This window comes from Ursus maritimus, unplaced genomic scaffold (genome assembly GCF_017311325.1).
Source record: "Ursus maritimus isolate PB19 unplaced genomic scaffold, ASM1731132v1 scaffold_24, whole genome shotgun sequence".
Lineage (NCBI taxonomy): Eukaryota > Metazoa > Chordata > Mammalia > Carnivora > Ursidae > Ursus > Ursus maritimus.
Window position 1 is genome coordinate 45,272,825 of NW_024424897.1, and position 15,888 is coordinate 45,288,712.

The 15,888-nt window shown below is 53.2% G+C and overlaps 1 protein-coding gene across 1 annotated transcript in view; it reads left to right on the forward strand.

The window, feature by feature from the left end:
• Positions 1 to 15,888, forward strand: part of RAP1GAP2 (RAP1 GTPase activating protein 2) — a 179,191-nt gene that overhangs the window by 143,758 nt on the left and 19,545 nt on the right. Inside the window, exons 12-17 of the mRNA XM_008695268.2 lie at positions 2,674 to 2,774; positions 4,642 to 4,771; positions 7,145 to 7,300; positions 12,578 to 12,649; positions 13,136 to 13,222; positions 14,611 to 14,745. Of these exons, the coding sequence (XP_008693490.2) occupies positions 2,674 to 2,774; positions 4,642 to 4,771; positions 7,145 to 7,300; positions 12,578 to 12,649; positions 13,136 to 13,222; positions 14,611 to 14,745 (681 nt within the window). The remainder of the gene's footprint in view (positions 1 to 2,673; positions 2,775 to 4,641; positions 4,772 to 7,144; positions 7,301 to 12,577; positions 12,650 to 13,135; positions 13,223 to 14,610; positions 14,746 to 15,888) is intronic.

The following is a 15,888-nucleotide window of genomic DNA, read 5'->3' on the forward strand; positions in this document are numbered from 1 at the left end:
GCATGTATTTATAGGAAATAATACAGAGAGCTCCTGTGTACCCTTTGCCCAGTTTTCCCCAAAGGTAATGTCTTGTAAAACTGCAGTGCAAAATTACAGCCAGGGTATTGACACTGATACAATCCTCAGATCTTATTCAGACTTCCCCAGTTTTACATGTGATCATCAGGGCGTGTGTGTGTGTGTGTGTGTGTGTGTGTGTATTTTGTTACATATAATTTTATTATATGTGTAAGCTTCATAGTCAAGATACAGAAGTCCACCAACACAAGGATCCCTTGTGTGTCCTTTCATAAACATGCCCACCTCCCTCTTGCCTCCCTCATCCCTTCCCACCTCCAGTCCCTGAGCCCTGGTGACCACTAATGTATTCTCCACTTTCTAAAATTCTGTCATTTCAAAAATGTTACATAAATGGAATCATACACTATATAACTTTTGGATATTGGCTCTTTTTCCCATTCAGGGAGATTCATCCAAGTTCTTAAGTGTATCAGTAGGGTTCATTTCTTTTTCATGGCTGTGTAGTATTCCATGGTATACATATACTATGGTCTGTTTAACTAGTCACCCTGTGAGGGATAGCTGGGTGGTTTCCAGTTTGGGGCTATTATGAATAAAGCTGCTATGAATATGTATGTAGGTTTTGGGGTGAACATAAGTTTTCTTGTCTCTGGGTTAAATGCTGAGGAGCGTATGCTGGGTTTATTACATGTTGAGTTTTGTAAGAAGCTGCTGAACTGTTCTCTAGAGTGTTGTTCCATTTTGCGCTCCTACCGGCAATGTATGCGTGATCCATTCCTTCTGCATCCTCACCAGCGTTTAATTTCAGCTATTCTGATACATGTGTAGTGATGTCTCATTGTGGTTTCAGTTTGTGTTTCTCTAATGGCGACTAATGGTGTGGAGCATCTTTTCACGTGCCATCTGTATATATCTCTTTGGGTGAAATGACTGCTCACGTCTTTTAACCATTTCTTTTTCTTTTTTTTAAAGATTTTATTTATTTATTTGACAGAGATAGAGACAGCCAGCGAGAGAGGGAACACAAGCAGGGGGAGTGGGAGAGGAAGAAGCAGGCTCATAGCGGAAGAGCCTGATGTGGGGCTCGATCCCACAACGCCGGGATCACACCCTGAGCCGAAGGCAGACACTTAACCGCTGTGCCACTCAGGCGCCCCTAAAGATTTTATTTTTAAGTAATCTCTACACCAAACGTGGGGCTTGAACTCACAACCCTGACATCAAGAGTTGCACGCTTCACCTACTCAGCCAGCCAGGTGCCCCTCTTCTGACCATTTTCTAATTGGATTTTTTTTTTTTTTTACCGTTCAAAAACTTTTATAACAGCTTTATTGAGGTGTAACTCACATTTAATATGATTCACAACGATTTGAGAATTAGATCTCAATCAAGTGTACGATTCAGTGGTTTGGAGTGTATTCACAGAGTTGTGAAACCATCACCACTATCTAACTCCAGAAAATTTTCATCAACCCCCAAGAAAACCCCATACCTGTTAGCAGTCACTCCATCACCATTCTCCAGCTCCCGTCATCACAAATCTACTTTCTGTAGGGATTTGGCTGTTCTGGATACTTCATGTAAATGCAATAATCATAATATGTGGTCTTTTATGTCTGATTTCTTTTGCTTAACATGTTTTCAAGGTTCATCCATGTTGTACTATGAGTCAGTCCTGCATTCCTTTGATGGCAGAATTATATATTGTATGGACATACCACATTTCGTTTATCCATTTGTCATTTGAAAGACATTATGGTTGTTTCCACTTTTGGGCTGTTATGAATAATGCTGCTTTTAACACTCATGTGCAAGTTTTTGTGTGGACTTACGTTTTCATTTTTCTTGGATATATTCTTAGGAGTAGAATTGCTGGGCCATATGGTAACTCTATGCTTAGCCTTTTGAAGAACTGCCAGACTGTTTTCCAAAGAGACAGCACCGTTTTACATTCCCACCAGCAGCGTATGAGCCTTCTGACTTTTCTGTATCCTCACCAGCAGTTCTTTCTTTCTTTCTTTCTTTATTTATTTATTTATTTTGAGAGAGAGAGAGCAAGCTGGGGGAGGGGGAGGGAGAAAAATCCTCAAGCAGACTCCCCCCGAGCTTGGAGCCTGACACGGGGCTTGATCCCAGGACCATAACCTGAGCTGAAATCAGGAGTCCTCTACTCAACTGACTGAGCCCCCCAGGTGCCCCTCACCATCAGTTCTTGTCTTTGTTTTTGATTATAAACACCAAGGGAATGTGAAGTGGTGTGTCATTATGACGTTGATTACTACTGCGTTTTGAGAGTTCTTCATGTATTCTAGATACTAGTCCCTTGTCAGAGTCCAACTATTAATTTTTCATTTATGGAATGGGTTTTGGTATCAAATCTAAGAACTCTTTGCTTCAGCCTTGCCTTTTGTACTGACCAGCAGTCTTTGTTGAGATAGCAAGTTGTCATTCACCAGCCCTGAAGTTCCGGCTCTGCTGAGTGAGCTTCTGTTTGTCCTTCCTCCAGTCAAGCAGAGTCACTGGTTGGCAAATGTGTTGGGGGGTGGGGAGAAAGGAAGGAAAGGACCAGGTAGCTGGACAACCACGTTCCTTCCCTTGGTATCAAGAAGGATTTTCTGACTCTTACCCCTGATTCTGTTTCTCTTTCAGACCCTGGAGGAGGAACTGTTTGGGAACAATGAGGAGAGCCCAGCTTTCAAGGAATTCTTGGACCTTTTGGGGGACACGATCACACTGCAGGATTTCAAAGGGTAAGTTTCAGCCAAGGGATGGCTCCGGCCCTACTGGTGAAAGCCTAGAGTAAGGGACAGGGGCAACAGCTGAGTCTCAGGGGTATGTGAGAGGTAAAAACAAGAAACATGGGGATCATTTTCTAGCAAGTGGTCAACATTCACCTGCATTCCTAAGGAGACGGGTGACGTGGGGACAATCCGGAATGGCACATTATCTGAATGGCGCTGATATTGGCCTTGTGATGCATGACGAAACTGCTCAGACCAAGAGGGAAATGAATCTACCGTCTCTGTCACTCACCTGCCAGGCCTTCAAGAAGGAGGGCCCTGTGCGGTTTGGGGGGAAGTGGACCATTTCAGATAATACACAAAAAGAATGGATAACGAAGAGCTGGTGGAAATATAGTAATGCAGTAGTCTCTGGTTCTCTAAGGGGAGAGAAAGAATATTGGGACTGTTGCTTAGAGAACTCTGGCCCTTGATTTCCCTTGACAAAGGCAACATTTGAGCAGGGCCTTCAGGCCTGGCCAGCCTGTTCCATGCTTCGTGGCTGGCACACAGCTGAGCTCCAAGGATCCCCTGCTTCAGCAGCCAAATTGACAGACTCCCCTATCACGTGCGAACGTGCCCAGCTCTGGGCCTGGCGTGTAGTAGGTGTTCAGTAATTACTTCCTTCCTCCACTCCCTTCTCTTCTCCCCTTCTTCCCCTCTCTTCCTCTGTCTTCCTCCCCCTCCAAGGTCATCCCTGCCAACTGGAGTCAATCACACATGGGTCAAAGTCCCACCTCCACTGCTTACTGGCTCTGTGTCTTTGAACAAGCGAGTTAAGCCCTGAAAGCCTCAGTTTCCTCATCTGTAAAAGGGAGGTGAAGGTAGTGCTGACGCCACCAGGTTGTTAAGGGGTTCAGGTGGGTCTTGTACGTGAGGCAGCTAAGCCGCCCGTGGAGTCAGCATGGGGAGTCCTTAGGGTCTTGTTCATGCCACCTTCCATCCCCTTGGAGTTGCCATCGTTGTAAGATACATCCTGACTTCCGAGATGTTAAACTATGAGAAAAGCTGTGCCTTAGAATAGATAAAATAGAGGCCATTAAAACCAGGAGGAACCCAGAGATCATGGACTTCTAGCCCTGTATCATGTAGAGGAAGGAAACCGAGGCAGATTAAGACAGATTTAGTGACATGCCCGAGGTAATGAGCTGACGTCATGACAGAAGTGCGGCAGCACCCAGGGCGCCTGACTCCTGGCCTGGAGAGCTTCCGCCATGCCGGGCTGAGCACATTTCCTGGCCTGTGTGACAGTGCTTGTGGGGACTGACATCCAGGGTCTGCTTTATTTCATTTTCTTCAAGGAACCTGCATCCTCCTCCCCTTGCTGAAGAATGTGACCCATGGCCGGGAGCCACATGTCTGTAGAGGAAGAGGGGTGGCCCACCCAGTGTCTTAGTGCTTCTCTTCCCTGCCTCTGAGGAGCTAACCGGAGAGGGGCTCCTTGGACGCCGCTAAGTTGGGTGCTGCTGTGGCTGGGTCTGCACACGAGGGACTGGCTGGGTGGAAATCCAGCATCGGTCACCTCTTCAGGCTGACTCTCGATGCTCCCCACAGGACGGCTGCTTGCCCTTGATGGCCCCAGCCGTGGGGGCCACTGGCACCAGGGTTGGCATTCGTCCTGGGATTGCGGATGGGTGACCTCCTTTCCCACTGACCGCGTGGGTGTTCTGCCTTTGTCTTTAAATAACAGAGCTTCGGGGGGGCTCCGGAGCGCAGACCTACCTGCACTGTGCACATCGTTCTGTGTCTTCTCATTCCTTCTCCTGCCCCCGTATTCTCATAGCCGACTTCTCCTCACACTCTCTCCCTCCCTGCTCGTGCCCTGTTTCACTGACAGTTTCCGAGGAGGCCTGGATGTGACCCACGGACAGACGGGGGTGGAATCCGTGTACACAATATTCCGGGACAGGGAGATCATGTTTCACGTCTCCACAAAGCTGCCGTTTACCGAAGGAGATGCCCAGCAGGTAACCTGGTTCGGGACGGCATTGGGAGCGTGGGGCGTGTGAGGTGCAAGCCTGCTTCTTGTCTTGGGTACTTGAGGGGCTGGGGCCCCCTCCCCATTTTCATAATCCAGAGGCCAGTCTGTTCCACTGCGCTGTCTCACCCAGGCTGCACGTCAGCACCTGGTGTGGGAGGCAGGACAGGGCTCCTGGTGGTTCCGCTCCGACCGGTGGGGACCCTGCAGCTCAGCGTGGTTAAAAGCCTGTGTCGCAGTTGATCAGGGGCAGAGCTGGGAGCAGAGTCCAAGTGCCCTGCACATGGACGGTGTTGATGGGGAGGACACGATGGCGTCTGCAAGTAGCAGCTTGACGCCAGCTCTGCCACTCGGGGTCATGTGACTCCGGGCAAGCTGGTTAGCTTTGTGGCCTCACGTTCTCAGCTGTAACACCTAAGTCAGAGGCTCACTGTGGGCGTCACAGAAGGTTCTTAAGGTAGGGCTCAGTACGGTGCCTGGTTTGTGGCAGGCGTCCTTCCTGCCCGTTGCCCTCCTTCCTGCCCCAGTGGTGGGTGGCAGGACCCCCCCCTCGGCGCTCTTGGGCAGGAGTTCAGCCTTCACCTCAACCAGGGGGCCTGGATGAGACCTCCGCGTCCAGCGTTTTCCTGCCCTCTCTCTCATTTAATGCTTCTGAGAGCGGCTGTCCCCAGGGTGGCCCGGCTCTTTTCTCTGTGAGCCCTGAAACCAGCAGCTGAGGCCTGGCTGCTGCACCATCTGCCCCCTCCCACTCTTTGTGCCTTTTCAGTCTCTGGGAAACTCAGAAAGGAAGGTAGGCTCTTCCCCACACTCTGACCCATTCCTGTTTGAGGAGGGAACACAGATGTAATACTGTAAACATAGTGCCTGGCTTCTTAGGGAAAAAGGAAATTGGCAAATGAGACTGTGATTTGGCTCTAAAATAACCACTGAATGTTCCAGAAACGAATGGGAGCAGGATTCCTTTTGAATCCGAAGTAGGTTTTCTCTCCACGTTTCACCTTTGTCTCTGTTCCCTCATGGCCTCCTCGCCCCCCTGCCCCAGCCTGGGGCTCTCTTTCAGTCTCCCCCATATTCAGTGGGAACTACACAGAGCTTGGTTCTCTGCAAGGACTGAATAAATACTAATTTTCTGCTCCCAAGAAATGGGAGGAGGCGGGTGGGGTAAGTGAGACAGTTTGTGTAAAAGTGCCCAGCATGGGGCTCGGTCCATAGCAGTGATCCGTAAATAAGACTCAATGTGAAACGTAGGGCCTGCATGCCTTAGGTGCTTAATCAAGGAACAAACTCGTAGGTAATCACCTAGCCAGGACTCCATGGCCCCAGTATTTGAAGACATGCATGTGAACAGTACAGCATGGTTCCTGACCACAGTAGTAGGCCCTTGGTGATTGAGAGCACCTGTGAAAACACCGGGCCCAGTTTGAGACACTGAGTCAGGCTTGGATTTCTCTCCCGTGACCTCTGCCAAACCAGGTTGCCTTTTTTCTTTTCTTTTCTTTTCTTTTCTTTTCTTTTCTTTTCTTTTCTTTTCTTTCTCTTTCTCTTTCTCTTTCTCTTCTTTTTTTTTTTAAAAGGTTTTATTTATTTATTTGACAGGGAGAGAGACAGCCAGTGAGAGAGGGAACACAAGCAGGGGGAGTGGGAGAGGAAGAAGCAGGCTCCCAGCGGAGCAGGGAGCCCGATGTGGGGCTCGATCCCAGGAGCCTGGGGTCACGGCCTGAGCCGAAGGCAGACGCTTAACGACTGCGCCACACAGGCACCCCTGGGTTGCCCTCTTTCTCTAAGTGTGGCTCTTCTTCCCTCTGGTATGGAGTGACCTGCCCACTCATCCCTGCTCATCCACATTTCCATCAAGCACTGCTCCCCCCCCCGCCAGTCTCCTCTTCCAGGAAGCCTTCTCAGGTTAGCAGCAGGCCTCTGATTTTGCCCTCCTCTCTGCCCCCAGAGTGCCAGACGCTTTGTGTGTGGCAGCTGCTGCAGCTCGTGCTGGCTCGTGCCTTCGTTACTGTTCTCAGAGTGAGAACACTTGTGTCTCTTCCAGATCCATTACAGGCTTTGCCAGGGCAAAACCCATTCCTCACCCTTTAACTCTTCTCCCTGAGTCCTGCGTCAGGGCTCTGCGTGTTGCACAGGTCAGTAACGTGCTCGCGAGCCTCTACCAAACGTCGTAAGCGTCTTCCCCGCTTTTTTTCTTTTTGGTGGCTTCTGAAGACTGGGGCGGGGAAGCTCCCCTGGAGAGCTCTGTCTCAGAGTTTCAGCGTTTCTGTATAAAGATAGAATAATGAGGAATTACCTATATAGATCTAGTCTGTTTTCAGGATGTTCCTAGCTGGCTTATAACAATGGACCACTTTTTGTTTAGCTCCAGAGAAAGAGACATATTGGGAATGACATTGTGGCCATCATCTTCCAAGAAGAAAACACACCGTTTGTCCCAGATATGATTGCCTCCAACTTCTTACACGCCTACGTCGTTGTACAGGCCGAGAACCCAGGCACGGAGACCCCATCCTACAAGGTGAGGAGAATGGCTCGTTGGAGGAGTTGGGGGGCCCAAGCACTTCACCACACCTTCGGGATTTAGTAGTGTCAAGGACCACTAGGTCTCCACGGCTCCTCAGGCCATTCTCCAGAATAGTACTCCTAGCACTGGTGTGATTGATTTTCTAGAAACCCCAGGTTTCTGGGATATGGGGGCTGGACGCTTGGTGGAAGGCACCTTCTGAGGTCATCTCATCCATCTGGCTGCCTCTGGGTTCAACAGCATCTTACTCAGTGGTTGAAAAGCCCCTGGTGCCTCTGTTTGGAATCTGGTGATGCCATTGGCTGGACTAAGGCAGAGCCAGAGAAGAGGAAAAAAAGAGAAGGTTGGGGGTGGGGGAACTGTCAGGAAAATGAGAGGAAGAAGGGTGCTAACAAAGGGAAAGAAAGTAAACGGAGAAATGTTTATGGTGAGAATGGTGGAGAGCAGGGGGCCTGGTAGACCCTGGACATGGGGTGGGTCCTTCTGGTTTAGCTGTTCTGGAAGAAATGATCGATCTTAATTTGAAGACTCCCAGGGAGGTGGGGTTGCAAGCCCTTGATCAGTAAGTGGTTTTCCAGAATGGCTTAGTGTCCTCCCTACCGCAGGTAAGCCCCAGCAGCCCTCACCTTGCCCGTTCCTGGGGGCTGTCCCACGAGCTCTGCCCTTCTCTTCTCCATGAGCAGCAGTTCTGACCTCTTGGCAACAGTTTCTCTCTGTCTCAGTGGTGTTGGGGCTGTGGGATGCAAGGGAGATAGACTGAGCAGGGTCTTTCATGTGGACGTTAGTCTTTGAACCCCTGTGGATATATGCAACGTGTTGTTTACGCACCAAATGTTGAGTTTATGAGCTGCTCTACGTTTTAGGGGGAGGGAGACCAAAGCTCAAATTCTCACAGGGCTCCCTGGTCCCCACAGTGTTAGGAACCACTGTTCTAACAGGGAAATGAACGTTTCATTGCTAAGGGGAAATTGGGAGACCTGAAAATGTAATAACTATGTCATAACTTGGGCCAGTGCTGTTCCAGGGGCTCACGAATCCCGAGTGCTTCATGGCCATTTTCTCGAAGTATCAACTTTGCTTGAAGATTTTTGGAAAAGAAGATGATGTCATGTAATTGTTACATCAGTAGAAACCCACATAGTTTAAGTGCATAATTCACATCCACTTGAAAACTAATTATGAGACTACAAACAAGACCCCGCACTCTCCTACGAGGAAGGCAGATTCTTTCATACCCCGTGTTCACGTTCCTACTCTTCCGTCACTGAACAGTTTTAGCCGAAAAGTCCGCAAAGCTATGGTTTGGGCATTTCCTTGAGGGATCACCATCCTAGACCAGAATGGGCATTCCCTTCAAACAGCTGCTTGATTTGTTGATGGAAGCAAGTGTATTCAGTCGGTGCCTCCTGTGTGCCTAGCTAGGGGTGGGGCATGTGGAAGCGACATGCAGAACCAGCCCCCGGGAGGGAGAGAGGGCCATTGAGGTGGAGTTCACTCAAATAGGTGGGCCACTCAAACAGCCAGCTGGCTCTTTTCACAGCCGGTAGAGGCGGAGAGCCCCTGAGGAGGGTCCTGGAGGTAAAGCTGTGTGGTGGGAGGGCTCCCAGCCCCTGCCAGGCAGTCGTGTGCGAATGTGTGCCTTGTCTGCCGGGCCTCTGGTGGTGGAGTGGGGCCTTTCGTGGACGCATAGTATTTGTTTTTAACTCCCGTTAGGAAATGGAATGCAGCTAACTGGCTTCTTCACTTTCCCAAGAGCTTAGTAGAGTGGGAAAATAGAGCAGTCCAAAACCAGCATCACCTCACCTCCAGCTTTGATGCTGGAAGTCCTTACCAGGTCTTCCCAGCCACAGCCCATGGTCCAGGGAAAAGCACTGTCCTCAGAGAGGGTGGCGATCGCAGAGAAGCAGGACCCACAGGAAGAACCGAACTGTCCCAGGCTGCAGGACTGTGTGGTCCACCTGCTGGGCAAACATCCGGGCTGGAGAGGCAAGACCTGAGTGGGGGGCTGGGGTTGCAGAGCGCAGGGAGGGAGGCCAGTCTTCCAAGGGATTCCCCAAAGCTCTGTCCATTCACACTCCCAGCAGCACCCCAGGTGATGAGAAGATTGGGGAGGACCTTGTCAGATTCCTCAGAGAGTCCAGGGTGGAATGGGACCTTCGCTGACCTCTGCAGACTTAGGGGCTATGGCAAAGGAGGCTGAGATACCCTCAGGGAGCCATCTACTGAGGAGGCTAAACAGGAAAGAAGAGGAAAGGGAGGGAAGGACATGGGTAGGAATGTGCAGGAAGGGCCCCCAGACCGAGAGGCTCAGGAGCGGGGCGTTCTGGTCCTGGCCCTGCCTCTGACTGCTGTGCGACCTTGGGTCAGTTCCTTCCCTCTCTGGACCTCAGCTTCCATTTGTGTGAAATGAGGAAGTTGAACTGCAGTCTCTGAGTTCCTTCCAGCCCTGCCATACTGCAGGAAGGGAAGTGGGAAGTGGGGCCGGGGTGGGGGTGCTGAGGAAGGGAGCTGTGTGTGCACCCGCGTGCGTGCATGTGTGTGTGTGTTTGAGAGGGAGAGAGGGATTAGGAAGTGGCTTAGGGGGGCGCCTGGGTGGCACAGCGGTTAAGCGTTTGCCTTCGGCTCAGGGCGTGATCCCGGCCTTATGGGATCGAGCCCCACATCAGGCTCCTCCGCTATGAGCCTGCTTCTTCCTCTCCCACTCCCCCTGCTTGTGTTCCCTCTCTCGCTGGCTGTCTCTATCTCTGTCGAATAAATAAAATCTTCAAAAAAAAAAAAAAAAAAAAAAGGAAGTGGCTTAGGGGAACTCTGAAGTATTTCAGGTATCCTTTATTAGGTGCAGGTCAGCAGGGAAAGTAAAAACAAACCAAAACTGCCAGGTAGCAGGTTACCCCTCCCTGGGTACTTGCTCTGTACCAGGCACCATGCTGGGCCCTTGGAAACACAGTCTTCCTGAATCTTCCCAAGCCCCTGGTCAGGCAGGGTCTCTCGTTAGCCCTATTTTACAGGAAGGAAGTTGAGGCTGAGAGCTTAAGTTACTTAAGGCCTGAGGCCACAGAGCCCGGAAGTGGTGGAGCCGGAGTCCCCGTCCTGGCCTGCCTGTGGTCTGTATCCCTGCGCTGTCGGAGCAGGTGGGGACGGGGCCCCCAGACTCAGGGATACATAAAAGGACACATCGCATTATTTCTCAGACGTGAATTTTGTTCCTGGGGAGCTCCAGCTGAGACGTCACTCACACTCTCTCCTCTTGCCGTCTGAGGTCACCCTGGCCCTGATCCTGAAGGTCCTGCAGAGGTCTCGGGAGCCCTATGTGAAGCACACGACTGGGGAGGGGTCCTGTCTGGGTACGCCCCTTCCCCTCACTGCTGATCTGGTGCTTGAACACCCCGGCACAGTTCTCGAAGGCTGCCAGGCCTCACTTGGCCGTGGCATCTCAGGTTTGGAGCCCTTGGAGGCCCCCCACCTCCCTGGTGTATCCTCGTCCTCAGGCCCCAAGGCTCTTTCTGCTCTCCAGTCTCTCTCCTCAGCCCTGCCCTGCCCCCTGCTGGGAGGCACGCACTGACTTTAGAAAACGGAAGATGGAGCTGTGTTCTGGCAGCTTCTGCTTTTGGCCCAGCAACCTACCTGTCCTCAACAGGAGGGAACAGCAAAGAGGCAGGCACTGTGTTGGAAAGGGGTCAGGAGAGGGAACGCTGTGGGGATAGAAGATGCGGGACTGTCACCAGGAAGGATCCTGTCCTCTGCTTTTCTGACACGGCTGCTGTAGTGGGCTTGTCTGGCTGGGAGACCTGGCCTTTTGAAGGGCACGTCTGAAGCTCCTTACCTGGTCAGCAGACCACTCTAGTGCAAGCCGGTGTGGGGTGGCGGGGGGAGTGGGGTGGCAGGAGGACAGAGGCCTGACCTCTGGCCTCCTCCCAAGTGCCTTCCCACCACCGCTGCCCAGATTCCTGTGTGTAGTGGGTGGTGGTGGGGGACTGTGTTTGGCAGCTGGAACCAGCCAGAAATCATGTCCGCTGAACAGACATCATTTCCTAATTCCGGGCATGCAGACAGCCTTGAGCTTGGGGAGAGAAAGGCGTACTGACCAGCTCTCTCCCACTGTTTCCTTCCAGACCCTGGCAGGGCCTTCCCTTGGCCTGGCTTCGAGCTGCCTGCTCGCCCGGTCTGGCAGACTGTCTGCATCTGCCCTACTTCACAGGCCAGGGAGGCTGGCGGCGCGCCAGGGCCAGGCTCACGTCAGTGGCCGTCTGGGAGAGGGAGAGGGCAGAGTCTCCAGAGAGGCCTGTGGCCTCGTGGGCCGAGAACAGGTGAAGCTAGGGCACCTCACACAGGGAGAGCAGCGGGACGTGCGGGGCCTGTCCTGAGCCTGGGAGCCCCCCACGCAGAGCCCCTGGGTGCTCTCCCTCCCATAGTTCATGCCCGCCCAGGCTGGCCAGAAGTGTGCACCACACCCAGAGCCCGGGGCACCCTGTGCCGAGCACCCGGATGTCCCCCCACCCACAGTTCCCAGCGCGGGCCCCAGCACGCTGTTCAGTCCTCACCTAGGCCGTCTGCCCCTGTGCGTGGGGCTGGGGCTCCCGAACACTAGCCCACCAACCGCCCAGAAGCTCCGAGGAGCATGTAGCAGTTGCAGATTCCTGGCTCCACCCCAGAGCTTGTGACTCAGTAGGTTTGGGTGGAGCCCATGCCATCGGTATTTATTCTGTAAACACTTGAAGTGCTTCTGATGTATGGCCAGGCTCGGGAGTCAGCGTTGTGGGAAATGAATCCCACAGCAGGGTCGGGAGGTCTGGCTTTTCTGGGCATCTCTGTGGCTGAGCGGCTGTGTGCTTGTGGGGAGATGGCTCCAGTCTCTGGGCATCTGTTTCCTCATCAGTAAAACAGGGTCAACAGTTCTCACTTTGCCTTCTCCATGGGATTACTACCCAGGCAGACGAGGTAACAAGATAGGGCCTCCTGGGCACTTGTGCTGCACAGAAGTCGGGTCTCAGGCGACTCCTCAGTCCTGTCCAGTCATCTTGCCAAACTTGTTGCCGGCCTCCAGGAATGCAGATGAGAGCATGCGGATGGCTTTGTGCAGTCTGGCCCCACTTCTAGCAACAGCCACTTGGCCCTGCTGCTGATGGGTCACGGGAGCGTTGTGCTCGAGTTCTGGGGAGGGGAGGAGATGTGCCATGAGCAGTGGGCGTCCCTGGGGCCAGGACTCGGGGTGCATTTTCATCCTCAGCTTGGATCTCTTCCCTCCTGGCCCACACCAAGACTCTGTTTCAGGTCTCAGTCACTGCACGGGAAGATGTGCCCGCCTTTGGCCCACCTCTGCCTAGCCCTCCTGTTTTCCAGAAGGTAAGAACTTCCCCTCTCCACTCTTCTCTTATCCAAGACTCCAGGTTTCAGTCTCTGAGCGGCACTGGCTGGAGTGGGGCTCAATCAGCCAGAGGCACTTTTGGCAGGCTTGGGAGAATCTCCTCACTTGGGGTCTCTCCCACCTCTCCTCGTGCCACCAGTCTGGCCTAGTACAGCTCCTCTTATCAGGGCGTTTGACTCTGGGGTTGCCTTTCTGCGAGAAGGGTTTTAATACTTACGCCTCAGTCCGAGAAGCCTCAGACAAGAATCGCCTCCAGTCGTGGAAACGGTGTGGGGGATGTTGATTTCCCGGGACCAGGACAACTGGTTTCTACCAGTTGGCATCTTAGCAGGTGGTCCTGGTCTGGGCTAGAAAATGACCACATGTCAGGAGGGGACACTTTAGGGGCTCTCCCCAGAACCCGCATTCTGCGTACCTGTTGATTGTGGCTGAAAGGAGGTCCCAGAGCTGCTTGTCTGTTCCAGGGCCCGGAGTTCAGGGAGTTTCTGCTCACCAAGCTCGCCAACGCAGAGAACGCTTGCTGCAAGTCAGACAAGTTTGCGAAGCTGGAGGTGAGAGCGCTGTTTCTGGAAGTCTTCCTCCTGCCTTCCTGGCTGCTTGTTAGGCAGCCTCTCCTGGGGGTCTGTTCTTGGGGGCTGCTCAAGGTGAGGAGAACCGTCTTTGCCCTTCCCTCTAAGCCTTCAGCCCTGTGTGGATATAGGAGCTCTTTCTTCTTGTGGAAACTCCACCCAAACTCTAGGTCTAGCCAACCATTCACCAGTCATTTATTGAGCACCTGCTATGTGCCAGGCTCTGTTCTGTTCCCTGTGATACAGGGGTAAGTGAGGCACAGTTTCTGCCTTTCTGTGTTTAGGCTGGTGGGAAGGGGCCATTGCTTAAGAGAAGGGTTATGGCACTCAGCCATGATGGGGGCCAGCACAGGGGCTGTGACTGCTTCTGCCTGTGAAGAACTGGGATGTGTTCAGAGAGGGCTTCTTGGAGGAGGTGGCCCTTGAGCTGCTGAATCTGGATATCTGACGAGCCTTTTGCCAGGAGGAAAGATTGGGGAGAGTTATTCCGGGCATGGGAAACAGCATAAGCAAAGGCCAGGCAGATCAGAGCGTGACTTTTGAGGGTGCCCCAGAGGGTTTGAGGGGCCTGAGAGAAGGACTCATGTGGGGGTAGAGACTCAGCTGGGGGTGTTGTTTGGGTCAGGTCAGGAAGGGCTTTGAACTCCGGAGGTGATGAGGGGCTAATGAAGTACTTAGGAGAGTGATGGTTTGCTTTGTATGTTAGACTACTCTGGCGGTGATGAGGGCAGGGCGCTAGGGAGGAGGGCAGCAAGGGCGGCAGGCTGGAAGCTCTTACAGGAGTCCAGGACAGATGAGGACAGCTTGCTTACACCGGCCACAGGAAGAAATGGTTTGGGGTCAGGGTTGGGAAGAGTTTATGGACTCCTGTGTATAGCGTGGGGCGAAGTGGAATTGTGGGGTGGCTCTTGGGCCTTTGGCCTGGGCTCTTCACTGATTTGGGGGCCTTTGGGAGATGAGGTCTGTGAGGATCTGCTCTGGAGGTGCCTGCAGGGCTGCTGTGGGCTGCTGCAGGTGTGTGTGAATGGGGCCCCTGGAGGTCGTAGGCGTGGCCCTGGCCCAGCGTCCGGATGGAGAAGAGCAATGTGGGCAGCCGGGGACCTGGCTGTGGAGCTCGAGGCAGAGCTCTGAGCTGGGAGTCAGCAGGGTAGAGCCGTGGGATGGCCCAAGAAGAAGGAGCAGGGGAAGAGAGCAGAGGCCGGCTACAGAGCTGTAGTGGCCACTGCGGTATTTGTGAGCATGGAGCCCGGCCAGGCCGCAGGTCCACACTGGCACTGGGGTGCTGGTGGATAGGTGTCGGGAGCCCCCAGGGAGAGGGCACATTCTGTCCTCTGTGCCAGCTCCATAATCCCCACCCTCTTTTCTTTTAGGACCGGACGAGGGCCGCCCTGCTGGACAACCTCCATGATGAGCTTCACACCCACACGCAGGCTATGCTGGGACTGGGCCCGGAAGAGGACAAGTTTGAGAATGGGGGCCATGGGGGATTCCTGGAGTCTTTCAAGGTAAGGGCACGAGAGTGGCTGGCATGGTGCATGGTGGGGGGCGATGGGGGAACGTATAAGGGAAGAAGTCCAAGGTCCATGGGGTCCTGACCCCAGAGCCCGAGTGTCAGCATCGCAGTGTTGGCAGAGAGCGGGGGCATCAGGAAGTGTGAGCGGTCAGAGCAGCCAACAGTGTCTTGGCGTCTTCTACACCCTTCCTCGATGCCGATCATCTCCTCCTGGCCCAGGAGTCTGAGAAGCAGGGACAGGGAGAGAGTTGACGGCAGGAGAGGAGCCAGTACAAACCAAGAACATTATTGCCTTCAATGCCTCCTTCTGCGTCAGGACACAGCCCCTGGGGTCTTTAGCAGCCAGGGTGTGGTATTGCAGTCAGTTTTTCCAACTGGCAGGGCATTGGAGGACCTGGCCAGGGCCAGTGGGATGGAGGTACAGGCAAGTAACTCCCTGTGGACTTTGCAAAAGGAAGAACTTTCTAACCATAACGAGCTGCAAAAGGAGGCCGTGAGCACCCTGTTCCTGGAAGTATTCAAGTAGCTCGGACAGCCCTGAGCCGGCGTGAGGTACAGGAGCTGTATCGTCACGTGCTTCCTGAGTGCTCTGTGGTCCACGCAGCGCGGATGCCCAGCACCCAGCTCGACCCTGGCTGTTCCCCCGTGCAGTCAGCATGGCAGATCTCGTCATTCTCACTCGCACATGAGGGGATAGGCCGAGGGAGGTGGCAGGACGACTCAAAACCTTACACCTACTTGGAGGTAGAGAAATGAGCTCGTTTTCTGGTCTTCGGTTAGCGTTCTGCCGGACTGCCCGTTGCAGAATGATTGGTGAAGGGACAGCACGTGTGGGGCCAGGGCTAGCCCTGCCTGTGTTAGAATCCCAGCTCAGTGTGATCCAGGCCGTGGGCTTTAACGTCTCTGAGCTACGGTGTTCTCCTCAACAACACGGGGATGATAAATCGGACCTCTGGAGTGGCCGGAGGTGTTCACCGAAGTGATACCTGGTGCCTGGGAAAGTGCGCGTTGCCTGGAATACAGCAGGTGGTCAGTGAGAGTGTCGTGTTGTCGGGTCGGGTGGACACTCGACATGCACCGTCCCACGTAAGGCCTCATGGCGCCCTCTGTGCCCTGTGAGAAAGGCTGCTCTGAT